Source organism: Microchirus variegatus (assembly GCF_963457635.1).
Source record: "Microchirus variegatus genome assembly, chromosome: 12".
Taxonomy (NCBI): Eukaryota; Metazoa; Chordata; class Actinopteri; order Pleuronectiformes; family Soleidae; genus Microchirus; species Microchirus variegatus.
In genome coordinates this window covers 24,129,416-24,145,410 of record NC_139813.1, presented here as the reverse complement: position 1 = coordinate 24,145,410, position 15,995 = coordinate 24,129,416, and the positions used below count along the sequence as shown (strand labels likewise).

At 40.2% G+C, this 15,995-nt stretch overlaps 1 protein-coding gene across 1 annotated transcript in view; it reads right to left on the bottom strand.

Annotated features, from left to right (window-relative positions):
- Positions 1-14,113: 14,113 nt before the first annotated feature.
- LOC310935285 (DNA (cytosine-5)-methyltransferase 3A-like) overlaps positions 14,114-15,995 on the bottom strand; it is a 44,578-nt gene continuing 42,696 nt past the window's right edge. The window contains exon 23 of the mRNA XM_083899147.1: positions 14,114-15,116. Coding sequence (XP_083755273.1) covers positions 14,975-15,116 — 142 coding nt within the window. The 3' untranslated portion in view covers positions 14,114-14,974. The remainder of the gene's footprint in view (positions 15,117-15,995) is intronic.

The following is a 15,995-nucleotide window of genomic DNA, read 5'->3' as shown; positions in this document are numbered from 1 at the left end:
TTTCCTAACGGAAGAAGGAACAGACGTCTTTACAAGCATTCGGAGTATAATTCGGAAATAACCGTGCATGCATGCATGACTCATTTGGCATGTTCCATCCACAGGACTTTCCAACATTTCACATTTTTAGTAAAGCTATCCACTGATTTTTTTTTTTACTTCATCCTCCATGTGTGACAGTAACACATTTGTATTTTACCAACCAGGTAGAAGTCCATTATTGACTCAGGCTAATGAGCTGGACATACAGAGAGGAGCCTCCACAAACATTCCTCTGTGTGTGTGTGTGTGTGTGTGTGTGTTTATAGTGTGTATTCTGCATGGATGGCTGTATGCAATGTGTTTGAGGGCAGGACGCACAAAGGCCTCTTAGTCACGCAGAATCTGGGCAAAAAGATGGAGTAGAATAGAGAGAGGAAGCAGGGGGAGAAGGGGGTGACAAGGGAGGAAAGAAAAGAAAGGAATAATAAGGACAGACAGAGAAGCTTGAAATTTGTACCTCAACCAGACGACACTTAAACTGTCCCAGTGAGGAGAGCAAAGATTTAAAGGAATGCATGCAAGTATGAGTATTTACCCCAAACACAAAGGTGATGTCAGGCTCAAATTCAAGCTCTAAATCATTTGTGAGATGGAAGGAAGAAGGAGGGAGGGAGGGAGGGAGGGAGGGAGGAGAACGATGATAATGATGACCACAGACAGAGATGATAGAAAAGACATAAGAAAGAGGTGATTGTGTCGAAATGATGGTGCCTGGTGGTAAATGTGGCAGTGGAGGTGGTCGTGGGGGGAGTGCAGCATGGATTGGAAAGCAGTGCCCTAAAGGCCTGGCAGCCATAATAAAAGATTGGTTTCCCAGGAGATGAGAAGTGGAGTGCTTTCACTGGAAACAGAAATACACACACACACACACACACACACGCATGTAATTGTATGGAGAGGCATCCTTAAACAAAAACTCTGATTTCCATTTAAAGTGACACTGTTTCACTTTCATGGCAAACTTTCACTGCAGCGCCCACATCAGGACAATTACTCTCATGGAAGCATTTCATTTATTTTCAAAAAGTCTACATTAAAGCTGTTGATTTCTGTTTTTTTTCAATATAAATGGTAACGAGAAGTTAAATAATTTGGCAATTAATGGAGCATAGAAACCTGAAAATATCAGTGAATATCAATGAGAATAACTGTAGCATTACAGGGTATATAACGCCAAAGCGAGGACTTGCTCCTAACAAAAATGACAAAGAACACATGCCCCTGCAGTTTTTGTTCTCTGTTTGACATTTCAATAAACTCCTTGTCCAGAATTAAGGAACCTGAGGACAATGAGTGAGTAGAAAAGAGAAAGAAATAGTAAACTCTGCCTCTGTAACCGATATTTAAAGGCTGGAGCAGCTGCTGTCATTATTTTCCAGTCATCTCGGGCCAAACCCACACAGCTGACCGACCGTGTGTGTGGGAATGGGAACGCTGACTAAACAGACCAATGCACCGGCAGGCAGACACTGGCAGCTTTGTGTGTGTGTAGCCACTGTAAAGTCAAAGGAAATTAAAGTCAATATATAATTGACATTTTTGGACAGTGACACCTTTTATACGGATCCTGTAGCTGCTGCACAGGAAGGAAAATCAAAATCACAGAGCCACTGATACTCTCTCCTGTACTGTAATACTGTGAAAACACCATGAAACTCATACAGGGCTGCAAAAATAATCTATAAATCCATAAATTAACAAAAATTAACAAAACAATAAATTATCTTGCATTTGCAACTTGATTTGAAAACAATTGCTCTGCCGTTGCCTCACTAACATTCAGGACACCAGACTGAAATCAAACACTGTCTAAGCGTAAGGTCGACCGTGTGTGTTTTCTTTCTGCTACGTCATGGCACGTTTCACAAAACCACCACAGAGAAAGACAACACACGCACGCACTTAGTTCCCATACACACAGACACATTATGCACACAATTAACCACACACACACACACACACTACCACAGAGACACACACCCTCACTTCTCTGCTTTCTCTATGTGGACAGTTTTTTAATGGGTGTGTTAATTAATAATGAATGCAGAGCAGCAGGCAGACTAAGTCCAGACTCCCTGTGTCACACTGTGTCTCTCTCAAACACACACACACACACACACACACACACACACACACGTTTGCGCAGCAGTCGTATTCCCTAGCCACTTACCCTAACCTTAACTAAGTGCACAACCCTTACCCTAACTCTAAAACGTGCTTTTAAGGGGTGAGGACCAGCCAAAAATATCCTCACTCCCTTTGGTTTGTATGTTTTTTGGTCTACACAAAGATACCCATTCAAGAACACACACACGCACTGATCTTCATGACAACATGTTAAGTCATGGCAGATTCACAGCGCCTTAATGGTTAGGAATTATCAACATATTGTACAAACAAATAATCATTTGATGACACAATTAATCAAGTAAAAACGAATCATGTACATATGACAGCTTAAGTGCAGGGATGCAGTCGGTGGGAAAAAAAGGGGAGCGTCAATCAACAAAACAAGGAATGCGAATTAAAGTAAAATCTAGAATCCATATTTAGAAACACTTTAAGTTTGACATAGTAGCTGCTGACATACTGCGGTGTCCGTTTCTGGGCGACATGTGGGGCAGGGAAATGTGTGTATGTGTGTTCCAGGTAGTCCTTATGTTGTGGGGACCTTCATCTGTTTACACATTCACATTATGGGGACTTCTCTTCCTGGCCTGGTCCTCACAACATGAAAGAGCTTTTTGTTATGTGTTAACACTTGGTTTCAGGTTCGGGTTATGCATTTAGTTATGGTGGTTAAGGTTAGGGTAAGGGACTCGGGAATGCATTATGTCTATGAGTGGCCTCACGATGAATGCTGCACAAGAATGTGTGTGTTTTTCTGATAGAGATTACACCGGGGAACAAATTTCAGACTATAAAGACGTTAGAGAAAAAGCAAATGAGCATTTGGGAGAAAAATCTTCAGTTTAAGATCAGTGATTAAAGTATGAAAGAAAGAATGTATGGCTATGGAATGTCCCCAAAAGTTACTTATGACAACATATGTGTGTGCATTGTGTGTGTGTGGCGTAAGTAATTGCCACAAGGATGAGCGGCCTTCACTGTGTGTTCGGCACAAGTGTCAAAATGAATCTGTGTGTGTGTGACAGAAGTGTGTATCACCTTGCATATTATGTTTAAGCTACTGTGTGGGTTAAGTGTGTGTGTGTGTGGGTGTGAACAGCAGAGCTATTTAAAAATCCAGACCAAACGTGCATCGGACAAATTTACGACTAAACGGAGATAAGAATAGACATAGAATAGACATTAATCACACACGTGCGCACACACACACACGAAGTGAGAGAGTGAATCTCACTCACATGAACGTACAATAGTAACAGCAGCCACAAAACAAACTGGGCCATCACTCCTGAGGATTAGAGGTATCTCTCCTCCCCTCTACACTCTTTAAAAGCTTTAAATGTGTAAATCTGTGAAGCACGGGGCGGCGTGCTTTGTTCCACACTTTCTTTTTGCGTTCTTCCACCTTTCCTTAATCTTTCCTCAGGTGTCACCTACAGCCAAACACACCAGCTTTGATAAGAAAGACGTAGCAGACATTTAGGTGACGATATTTACATTTTAGTGACACATACAGGGTGACATTTATATAATAATTTATTTCTGCTGCTGCATGTGAATATTTCACAGACAACAATAAAGAAGAGACTGAAGAGACAGTAATTACATGTTCAGGCGCTTGTTATGTTAAAACGAGGTCAATATAACGATCACAGCAGCCCCTAGAGGCCATTAATGTTATGCTTTAAGTGGTTCCTGTGCCATATTCACATGTAAGAACTCATATCCGCACCCTTAAAATGTTTTTCCTTGTTGGCTTAAATTAAACTTGAAAAAGAAAAAAGACTCAATAAGGCATTTAGTCATCAGAAAACAAATGATCAAATTACTATGATTATAGTTTAAGTCATTTCTGAAGCTAATTAGTCAGCATGTTGACAAGGTTTCTATTACCCAACTTCAGTTGGGCTCGGCTACAGTTCCCTCCACATATGTAAATAATAGATGGATGGAAAATTACAAACTAAGTGTTTCTCGATTCAGTTTTCTCAAAGATGAGAAGTCGTCCATTTCAACAGCAGTCATTTTGACATGTTTTAAGGTTCAAGATCTAACACATTTGAGCCATTATTGAGTCAGTAAATTAAAAAGCAAGAAAAACAAAAGCAAAAAATAAACTAAGGGAAATAAATGTAACACTTAACAATATAAAATTTAATCCAAACACTCAATAAAACAGCTAAATAACTGTTCACTTTATGTACGTCATGACAGTGGACAAGAATGCCCCCTGAAACTGAGAAAGCAAACTGGAATGCCACCACCATAAATGTGATTATTTACACCCTCCTACTGTCAAAGTGGCTGCCATGAAAAAGGACAGTTAACTGGATATCTGTGAGCGTTCACTCAGACACTGCAGCACCCAGCGTCAGCTAATGTTTGTTTATTACCCTCATTGTAATGTGTGTAATGTGATTGAATTACCAAGATTTTAGGACAATCCATAACATAAATTAAACAGACAGGTTTAAGTGGAATGTGTAGGCCAACAACTGCATCACCTAATAAGGATTCACGGAGAACATCTGATATAGAATCAGGATATTCACTTCCTGGAGGGAGGAGCACAGGGCAAAAGACTAGCGCCCAACGTGGGGCTCGAACCCACGACCCTGAGATTAAGAGTCTCATGCTCTACCGACTGAGCTAGCCGGGCCATGCTACATGCTAACACAGATGCAGATATAAATCAGAGCTAGAGGCCGCATGGGGAAAGGTGAGATGTATTTAGCTGCAACATGCAACTTTATTGATAAACGTTGCTTTTATTATCTTGAGTAATCTTTGGTCCATAAAATGTTGATCAGTGATTTTCAAACCTGGAAATGATGATGTTCACAAATGTCTTGTTTTGTCCCCAAACCGGAGTGCAACAAGTAGGAGAGTTTATTTGCAGAGACTGAATGAACCACCTATATGTATGTTTGAATGAGTGTATGATCACCTAAATTAACAGCTGTTTGGTTGCCTGAGAATACGGCTATTACAAGTAAGGGCCTTGTTTTGTGGAGGCCGCCATCTTGTGCTGCCATGTTTAAACAGCAGCCTAAATTGACAAATCAGGAGCTGAATATAAAAACTAAGAAGAACAAGATCCTTGGTAGGGAGCGGTGTAATTTATTAGACGTCACTCATGGCACTTTTCCACTGTACAGTTCTAGCACGACTCGGCTAAAAAGCAAAAGTAGAGTCAAGTCAAGCCGAGCCATGCTAGAACTGTATAACGGGAAATAATATCCATAAGATCGCTTAAAAATAAAAATAAATGTTCGGTTTTCATAGCCTTTTATAGGCCTTTGTTTAGTAGAGGCCACCACCTAAATGGACGACTCAGCATATCAAACCTAAAGCGAGCATCGTCCTTTCTGATCGACCAGGGCCACCGTAGTCCTCTCACGCCCTTTTGAAAGGGAGTGGTGACAATTTGCAGTCCCACCATCATTACATGTCACTCAGTCTTACGCACTGAACCTTTAATTTCACCACAGTTAACATTTCAACCTTAACCAGCAACTCAGAAATGAGGTTCTGCCTCACTGGTACCAGGCTTTAGTACTAAATAATGACCACTACACACACACACACACACACACACTAGCAGAGTCATTGGTATTCCAGACGCCTCCTGCAGACCCTCCTCTTTATCACCACCGTAACTCATCAGATTTGGGAGAACAGACAATAATCTGTAAACGAATAGCTGGATTACATAACGTGTGACACACACACACACACAGGCTTATTGCACTGATGGCATGCCGCACACGTTACACAGAACATGCGCGCGCGCGCACACACACACACACTGATGCTAGCGTACAATGACGTATCATTTTTCGCTTAATTTATATCAAATTCCTACACTGTCATTCATTTTTTCCCTCGCCATAAAATAGAAGGCTCGCATTGATGACATTCTCATTCAAGTATAAACGCGTAATTTATGCGGCCAGAAAATGTCAAATATGTTCAGACAGTTATGATTATTAACCTCTGCTAGCTTAATATTATGAAGCTAATTCGACGCTAGCAACTGGTTAATTAACGGACATTACACCCGCACTGTGGTTGTTAATGAGGTGTAACGCGTCGATGTTGCGTCTAAATGTCCACATTTGAGCTCAAACCACATCCATATTTGTGAACTAGTCATTGAATATGGAAAATAATCTGTGACATGTTCCTATTTTAACGCGTTTCTTACCTTTTATTCCAGGTTTTCCAGGTTCCTCCCCGTCTCCCTGTCTCAGTCTCCGATGCACAGACAGCAGCACCAGCAGAGTGCGCGAGGACAGCTGGCACAGCGCGAGCCGCAAGATGCTCCTTCGCCAGCCCCGTGCGGCTTCAGCCAATCAGAGGCCGCTTGAGCCAGAGTGACGGACGAACCGACCAATAGGAGGCGAGATGTGTCGACGACAGGCGGGGTCTCTCCCTCCTCAGCCGGACAGGGGCGTGGCTCCTGCCTCCGGTGCTGCCTTCAAATGCCGTCAGCATAATGGGAAACTAGTGTTTCCACTTCAAAGTCAGAAAATACGCTTTAATGGCAAATAGTTGTGGACAAACAAGGGGTTTGCTCTGGTGTTTTGGTGCAAATATAAACAAAGAAATAATAAATTAAGATTAACATTAAAGAATATAATAGAAAGATTAAGATGAAATAATATAATAGAAAGATTAAGATGAAAGAAAATAATATGCCATGTTTTGTATATATATCTTAAGACTTACAATAAACAAAATAAAATGAGGGCATATTAAACTATGACAAAAAATTACTGAATGAATTTATTGAATTTTAGAGATATTAAATATGAAATATTATTATATTTACATTTCAAATATATGTAGAAAAAGTATGGGGCAACAATCAAATTGGTACTGAAATAAAAAACCTTAAAAGATGACATTTCAATCAACAACAAACAAAACAAAACAAACAAGAAACGTTTGTGTTTGGTTTCAGTGGTGAAAAGGCTGCTCTTTCAGCAACAAGTGTTTACAAGGAGCACTTGAAGGCAACAATATGGTGCTGAAGAGCCACAGTATGGAGACAAGATAGTCCCCTTTGGCAGCAGGAGGACTTGGACCGACAACCACTACTGGTGCTGCTGCTGAGAATTCAGAATGAGTCCTTTAAAGATTATTAAAAAATTCCACCAAATATTACTGAAATATTGTGAATAGAGACCTTGCAATCGTTTTAATCTACATTTTTTATGCGTTTTTCTCTTTATCACGTGAAATTCTATATGAATCTTGCCATTTTTAACCCTTAAATTAAACCATTAAAGAGCAGAAACACTTAAGAATTATATATTAACACTCACTTGGCGTAAAGATCTAAGGCATTGACCTAAAATCTTTGCAGGCTAACATTAATATTATTATTATTATTATTCATTACTAAAGTGGGAGTAAAGTCTCCTCAGATTTGATCAGGTAGTAGTTAAGTGTTTTTTTACAATGAACACGAGTGGCAGCCATTTTAGAATCCTATATTGTGAGGTTGTAGTGACTTTCCGAGTTGGAAATCCGACCTGAGGGTGCATTCCATTTGAAACCACCGACTCGGAACTCGTAAAATCCGACTTCTTCACAGTTACACACTGGAGCTTTAAATTAGCTGCGAGACAGAAAACAACAGGAGAATAACAACATAATAATACTAATAATAATATAATAATAATAAGCGAGACTTTCAGGCTAAATCACAAGAAACAGTCCTTTTTTTTATTTCACGGTTCATTTCTTACATTGTTCAAGTACAAAGTTAAAATGCTTTTTTTTTTTTTAATTAGTTCATATTCATACAAGAGTAAAATAATAATAATAGTGCCTTTTCATTACTACGACAAACTTAAATACAGTCAATGTAAAGACAAACTTGATTTATATTCCTAACAATATATTTTTCTTATTTTCAGATAAAATTTTAGCACCTTTTGAAACACCATCAGGTCCTCTTTGTTTTCTCATCTTTCATTTAGTCCATGAGATGAGTGTCTGCATGCGCCACAGCATTGTCTTTGTACTTTGTGTGTGTGTGTGTTGTGCGACTGTGTGTGTGTGTCGGTCAGTAACAGTGTGTTTTGTGTGCGTGTTTGTGTGGATGTGTAGTATCAGTGTTTTTGTTTTTTTTAAAACAGCGCGTCACTCAGCCTAGAAGCTGTCGATAGGCAAACAGAAACGTCATCACCGTGTCGCTTTAAGATTATCTTCTCCGTCCCTCGGTCACTCTTTTGTTTTTCTGACTGCACTCTCAAACAGACACACACGGTCAAATCGTTCATAATATTATCATGAAATGTAAAGAAGCCACTGGTTCCCCAACTTTTTTGTTTGCTATATTAGATTATATATAACGTCTTTCATCCAAGATACTTCAGTTTTAAGAATAATCTGTGCTTTTAAATGCAAGATAATCCTCTAAAAGGGGAAAATATGACATTATTTCATGCTTTATTTTCAAATTTACTCGTAGAATCACTCATTCAAGAGTCCCAATTTCACAATAAAAGCTGGATATTGTGAATGAAATAGAGGAAACTCATCTAATCCGAGTATATACTCTATGGATTATAAAAGTGATCAATAATTAGAGATTATTAGACTTTTTCATCCCTCTGCATATGAAATATAATTTGTTTTATTGTAAAATGTGCAAAATACAGCGGCAAAACCAATGGCTTTCCCCTTTCAGATTATTTAATTTGCATTATCCACGAGGGGGAAAACTCGGAGTGCAGGGATTATTCAAAATAAATCAATCAAGAAACAAATCAAACACTTTGATAAGTGATTGATTTATTGTTTATTTTGTGACTCTTAATCTTGTGAATTTTAAGTAATACCTATAGTCTTCTTTTAATCTGGATTTGACTTTCTCAGAACATACACTGATAAATATTCTGTAGAATCTGTGGAATAATTGATAATCTGTGTGGCATTTCACGTCTATGTTTATATATCTGAAAAATAGCGGTAATCTGTGTGAAAATTTGGGTCATTATTGTCAGCAAATCAGTAAATTGTAGTTTAAATCTCAGGTTAAACACTGACACACAAGTTTTGGGAACCAGAGGCAACGTTTGGACCTAAAAAAAATATCAGGATTTCTTCATATATTCCCGACACTGAAGTTATTCTAAATCTCGTCTCTGTTTGAGAGTGCAGGCTCCTGCAGCTCGTCGCTCCCTGGCCTTTTTCTCATCGCCCGGCGTCCTGGGATTACAACAGAACAAGTCACTATACTAACTGTAATATACGCTCCGTGGAGCCTCGCTCTCACACCCGTCTATAGGCTGAGACTGAACTGAACTGAGCACCAACCTGGAACAGTACACACACACGATAACAGATTATTATTGTAATATTATTACCATTATTTTTATTATCATTACTCCCTAATCTAACATGAAATCAGAGATTACACGGACTGACTGACATGCAGCACCTGGAGGGGGTGGGGGGGCGGTGGTAGTGTGGGGGATTTTGGTCGGGTAACGGAAGAGAGGGGAGGGGGGGGGGTTATGGGAGCACCGAACGACGCGGGGTGGTGGTGTGACACCCAGGGGGCGCCGTGGGGGGAAGCCTGATGGCGGCTAATACACAGTGTGTATGCTTAGCAAGTGTGTGTGTGTGTGTGTGTTTGTTATTTGTGATGTCTTCGGTGGCGAGGAAAGGAGTGTGGAGAAGCGTGAACGTCGGCACCATGTTTGCAGCAAAGTGTGTGTGTGTGTGTGTGTGTGTGTGTGTGTGTGTGTGTGTGTGTGTGTGTGTGTGTGTGTGTGTGTGTGTGTGTGTGAGACCTGCAAGAGCACTGTAAAAAAGAGCAGAGTTTTAAAAAGCACCTGAACGTTGGTTATATAAACGGAGAGTAAACTTGTTGGAAAAAAACTCTCTGAACCTGCTGGTTTTGACGTTTGTCTTGTGTCACTGTGCCTGTAGATGTCTATGTGTGTGTGTGTGTGTGTGTGTGTGTGTACTTGTACATACATACTTTGTGAGGACCAAAACCAAAAACCAGCGGAAGTGCGGACATTTTGGCTGAAGGGCTTCAGATGGAGCGAGCCGAAACCAAGTTGCACCGAATCTCACCAAACTTGGTAAAGACCTGTCACAGCCCAAGACGAACAAAAAAGTCTATTGGGACCATGGCGCCAACTCAACAGGAAGTCGGCCATTTTGAATAATGGCATCCGCCTTAGCGATTGGCGTGTTTTGGTAAAATAAACGAGCTAGGCTTAGCGCGTGTTTATCATCGACAATTGGTACTAGACACAACAAAGACGAAAAGTTATCGAAAGGTTTTGCAGATTCAAAAGGGGCATGGCCACGGCAACCATCGGAATTTTGCCCAATTTCGACCACTGCCCTTTGAGGATGGGATTAGTTTTACACGTTGAGGTGCAGTAAAGTAAAAAGACCTGTCACAGCCCAAGACGAACAAAAAAGTGCATTGGGACCATGGCGTCAAATCAACAGGAAGTCGCCCATTTTGAATTATGGCGTCCGCCTTAGCGATTAGCGCGTATTCGTAAAATAAACAAGCTAGGCTAAGCGCGTGTTTATCGTCGACAATTGGTACTAGACGTCAAAGATGAAAAGTTATCTAAAGATTTTGCAGATTCAAAAGGGGCGTGGCCACGGCAACCATCGCCGAATTACGACCATTCGAACAAAACAGGAAGTGTCCTGTCATTATTATTATCTAAGCACTCCCTGGTAGACACCGTAGAACGTACCACACTTTGAGAGCCACGGGGGTGAAGATAAAATGAGGTTCAGGCATTAGGTCCTCACTAAGAATGCTGTACAAGGACGTGTGTGAGAGTGTGTGTCCAGTCGTTAGCTGGTATCTGAGGAAGGTCAGAGGATCGGAAGGCTTCCTGGAGAAAAGAAGATGGCCGACTGACCACCGATAAAAAGCACCAGACTGAAAGAGATGACAGCCCTGTTTAAATAAAACACACAGGCAGCGGGGGGAACCACAGGCACGGCAACCCTCCACGCCTCTGCCGTATTCAAGATCATACAGGAGCTGAGATGATCCCAGCATGCATTGGGCATCAGTCAAAGAGCAGAAGAGTTTGAATGGTTGCATGTATGTGTGTATGTGTGTTGCGTGAAGGAAAGGAAGTATGTGTTATTTATACAGGACTATGATCTACTTCAGTTGTAAGGAAGTAAAAAAACCAGCATAGTGTCTGCAGAGGAAAAGCTTCTGCCTCGGGTTAGACTGGAGGTCGCTGCAGTGGTTTGTTTTTGTTTGGATCCAAACCCAGCAAAGCAGGAGCCGGAGGACCGAGACCAGACACAAGATGGCGACGCTGAGGCACAAAAGATGGCGTCGAACACCTGGAACGGTTCAGGTTTTATCCCACACTTTTGCTAAAAGATTAAAAAAGCTGAATTTAATTAAAAGCTGCTGTACTGGAAGAAAAAATCTCACAAAATTAAGATTAAGAAGAACACTAAGATGGTCTGAAACCACTTTAACACTGTTATTTAGTATTTGAGTGTTTAGTATTATATTTAATTGTACGATTCAATGTAATAATGATCTTAAAAATCTAAGATCTAAGCCGTTACTGGATGTTTGCGACCAAACTTGCCGTTGAAGAATTGAAGAAGAGCTAAAACTAGCGATTGAGAGCATTTTACAATGATGAGCGGTGTCGCCCCCTCATGGCTATTCAGTATACTGCTACTTCCAGGTCGGCTTCAGCAAAGGAAACCAGAGGATTATGTACAATCTATATATCCAATATATACGGTTATAATCTTAGCTTAGCTTGTATTGATAATAGAACTCATGACGGGTCAAAAACAAACTGAGGTCCAACAGATTATTATATTTCACAGTACACGTATAACTGTCACACTGGTGTGTGTGTGTGTGTGTGTGTGTGTGTGTGTGTGTGTGTGTGTTTCCAGGTCTGGTACAGCATTATGACATATTAGCACCACCTCGAGGGTAAACTAGTTAAAAGTACGTGAGACCAAAGACATGATTACGAACGCAGACAGCTTCTATCAGAGTATATATGTGTATATATATATATATATGTATATATACGGCGTTATAACAACTTTGCACCAGAACCATTAACGTCACAGTAAACTGAGCTACAGTAGTGAATGATATCAACAGCATTATGTAAATCACAAGTGTTAAAAATGCTACTAGTAGATCCTAATATACAATCACTGCCTAAAATACGACCTAAAACTTGAGAAAATTAAAACACAGCAGTAGAGCACAGGTGGATGGAAACCTGCCGGTGACCATGTACTAAGTAGTTACATTAGTATATATGTATATATATATATATGTGTGTTAATGGCCACCTCTAACCCTGACTCTGTGACGCGAACACAAAGGATGTTTTTACCCCGACATGAGTGATTCGCCTTGTTTTCTAACTTTTATCAGATATAATGACAATAATACACTGTATAATTTCAAATTCCTGGTAGATTAGCAACAGCAGAAGATAATCCGTGTCTAAATTTTATGGCAGATCCTACATTACGAGCACCAATAAGAATTTATTTTAGTATTTAATGTTGTGTGAGTGCCCTTTAAGGATGGGATTAGTTTTACACGTAAAGGTGCAGTAAAGTAATTATTACCAGGAGCTTCTCAGCGATTTTTAGTTCCGTCCGAATGTGCCATGTCAGAAATCACGTCGGTAAAGATTACTGCGACTTCTACCTTAGGTAAAAAGGGTCCAGAAAAATGACCTCAGGTTAAACTAATCCCGTGCGAATGACCCACATATACCAACGGTAAATATGTGGGTAAATATTCTGCCACCATCCTGTTTATAAGTGGTTTTCAAGCATGGAGTCAGATAAGCCTGTGGCAAAACCTTGACCCAACCAAAAGGAGGTCAAAAGGGTTTTTTACTTTCCTTAACTTTTCTTAACTTTTGCACATTTGCCTGCAACTACTCGATAAATCGAAATTCCAAATTCCCTTTTCACGTTTTAGGCACCATGTTGACGTATGGAAGCAACTTCCTGCCCCACTTGGGCTAGTTTCACTACAGAAATCACATCACTCCACCTTGGTTTAAAACTAATCCCGACTTTGCTGAGATTATTGCGATTTTTACCTTCCAGTGCAGCTTTTCCAGGTCATTTAAACCTCTAAAAGTTGAAGTAATCGTGTCCGTCTCTCGTCTGGTGTCGTCTCCACCTGCTTGTCGTAGTTTTGTGGTTTGACTTTGGCTCGGTTTGGTAAACAAACAAACAAAAACACTGCAGCGACCGGAGACCGTTATTTGAGTCTCAAAGAGCACCAGAAAACTGTAAAAGTGTTGTAATAAAGTGGCACCGTTTGGACTCGTATCACTGCCTGACCAAGCACCACAAGCATGAACTGGTGTCTATGTGTGTGTGTGTGTGTGTGTGTGTGTGTTTGATTATTCCACTGTAATATAAAAAATAAGCACTGTCACTCACGATGCATGGGTACAGTTAAGTTAAGTGTTGACTGTTCAGAGGGAATCGAAATCAGACACAGATTTAAAAACTAAAAAAAAAAAAAGGTCAGCGGGCATCTCGGTGAGCGTTGCGCCCCCTGGAGGTTTGACCTCCATAAAGCCAGAAGACATCAGTTTCAAGGTCGGACAGGAAGTATGTGTGTGATGAGTTACAGTACAGAAGACCTGCACCAGAGTGTGTGTGTGTGTGTGTGTCAGTGACTGTAAATACAGACGGACCACGTGTCAGCTTCCTTAAAAGTCCACTTTGTAACATTTACAGAGCCTCAATAAGCATAAAGTGAATATAGAATCCCGAAGTTTGTTTGTATAAGTGTTTAATTGTTTAAAAATATGAATTCTAAGTTAGAATAAGCCTTATATATACTATATATATATATCGGAAAGGGCCCCGTTTTATGGAGGCTGCCATCTTGTGTTTCTACGGTGGCCTGAATGGACAAACGAGCCAGAGCATTCAGAATTCAATAGCTCAACATGTGCCTCATTTTTTGTTACTTTATGCTCTGTTTTAAGAACAAAAACATAGTTTAAGTTGTGTAAAAACATTAGACCTCGTGATTAATGAGAGCTAACCAATTTAATTTGGTTATTATCGTTAAAAATATAGGTTTTTTTGGTCAAACAAACCAATCCACTATGCGATTGGTAAGGTAAACAGGCAGTGTTGCAACTAGATGCTAATTGTTGGCTTAAAAAATATATTGAGTGCCTCCTGGTGGCTGGATGAAGTAGGAGCACCCTTAGTGAACTGCTGTGGGAATAATACAAAAGTCCTTATATGGACATTATGGGCGCTTATAGGCCACAAAATGCTTTTTTTCCGTCTTTTTATGTGTTTTTGAGTCAAAATTATCAAAAATTGTGTTTACATAGGTGGATTATATAGTTTCATCAGGAAAAGAGGATATAAGACACTCTATATTGCACGTTCTTATAGCCTCCGTATATACGTTTGAACATAGTTATGGAAAAAATAATGCTCTAGCGGCTCTAACGACTTTGTTTGATGCAGATTCAGAGCAGGAAATGACGCGTCCTTACGGTGGACAGGAAGTGGAGACACGTGGTCCGTCTTTATTTACAGTTAAAGGGTGTGAATGAGTCAAAGTAGCACCAGGGGACTGAGGTCAGCCAATGGGTTACAGGTGTGTGTGTGTGTGTGTTAATCTGTATAATCCTGCATCAGCCAACCTTTATGTACGAGCTGTATACTGTATGTGTGTGTGTGTGTGTGTGATAGAGAGACAGAGAAAAACAGAGTTGTGTGTGTGTGTGTGTGTGTGAGACTAGTTGCAGGCGAAGAACTCCTTGAGCGGGGCGAAGAGATGCCTGATGACGGGGACGCTCCACGATCGTCCCAGCAGCCTCTGCCTGGCCAGACGACTCATGTTGGACACGTCCGTGTAGTGGACGGGGAACCCAAACACCCTGGACACACACACACACACACAAGACATTAGATTAGTTTAGTCTGGATTAGATTAGAAAGTCAATTCGAAACTAAAAACTTCACGTAAATATGATGATTTTCCACTTTTCCTCTGTCGTTTATCCTCAATCCTCAATCAATACTATGATGGTTTTCATAGGTTAATTTGAACCGTAGAAAACAAGTTAGAAAAATATCTTTATGAACACGTAAACACCAAGAAATACCAGATTAAAGTAATAAAAAAGTAATTAAATCAGATTTGAAATAAATACACAGCAACAAATTTAGTTAAAACATGCATCTAATGGTTTTATCATCTGCCTCTGTGAGCGAGGGAGAATATTTTGGGGCTTCTTGTTTTGTATTATACAAAACATTAGAGATAATGGAGTAGAATTTCAGAGACCGGATTAATTTCTGGCCACATTTAGCAAGTATTAGATTAATCTCTGATAACAGCTGGCGTTCAGCCTCCTTCACACTAAAAATAAAATAGAAAAAAAAACAGAAACCGGAAACTCTACGGACCCAAAATCTTGTCCCTCTCTGACAGATTCTGCATATTTACAAGCAGAATCTGTCTATGGAGATTAAATAAAACACAGAACAGAAACACAAAACAACAAGATAATGTTCAAATGCCAGGTCTTTCTACACCAGGGCTGTCCAAACTAACCCTGCAGGCCAAGAAATGGCCCAACAAAAGGCTTTTGTTTTTGCTTTTTGTTTAATAGGTAGCTAACTAGCTAGCTAGGTAGATAGTTGGTAGGTGGGTAGGTAGGTAGGTAGGTAGGTAGGTAGGTAGGTAGGTAGGTAGGTAGGTAGGTAGGTAGGTAGGTAGGTAGGTAGGTAGGTAGGTAGGTAGGTAGCTAGGT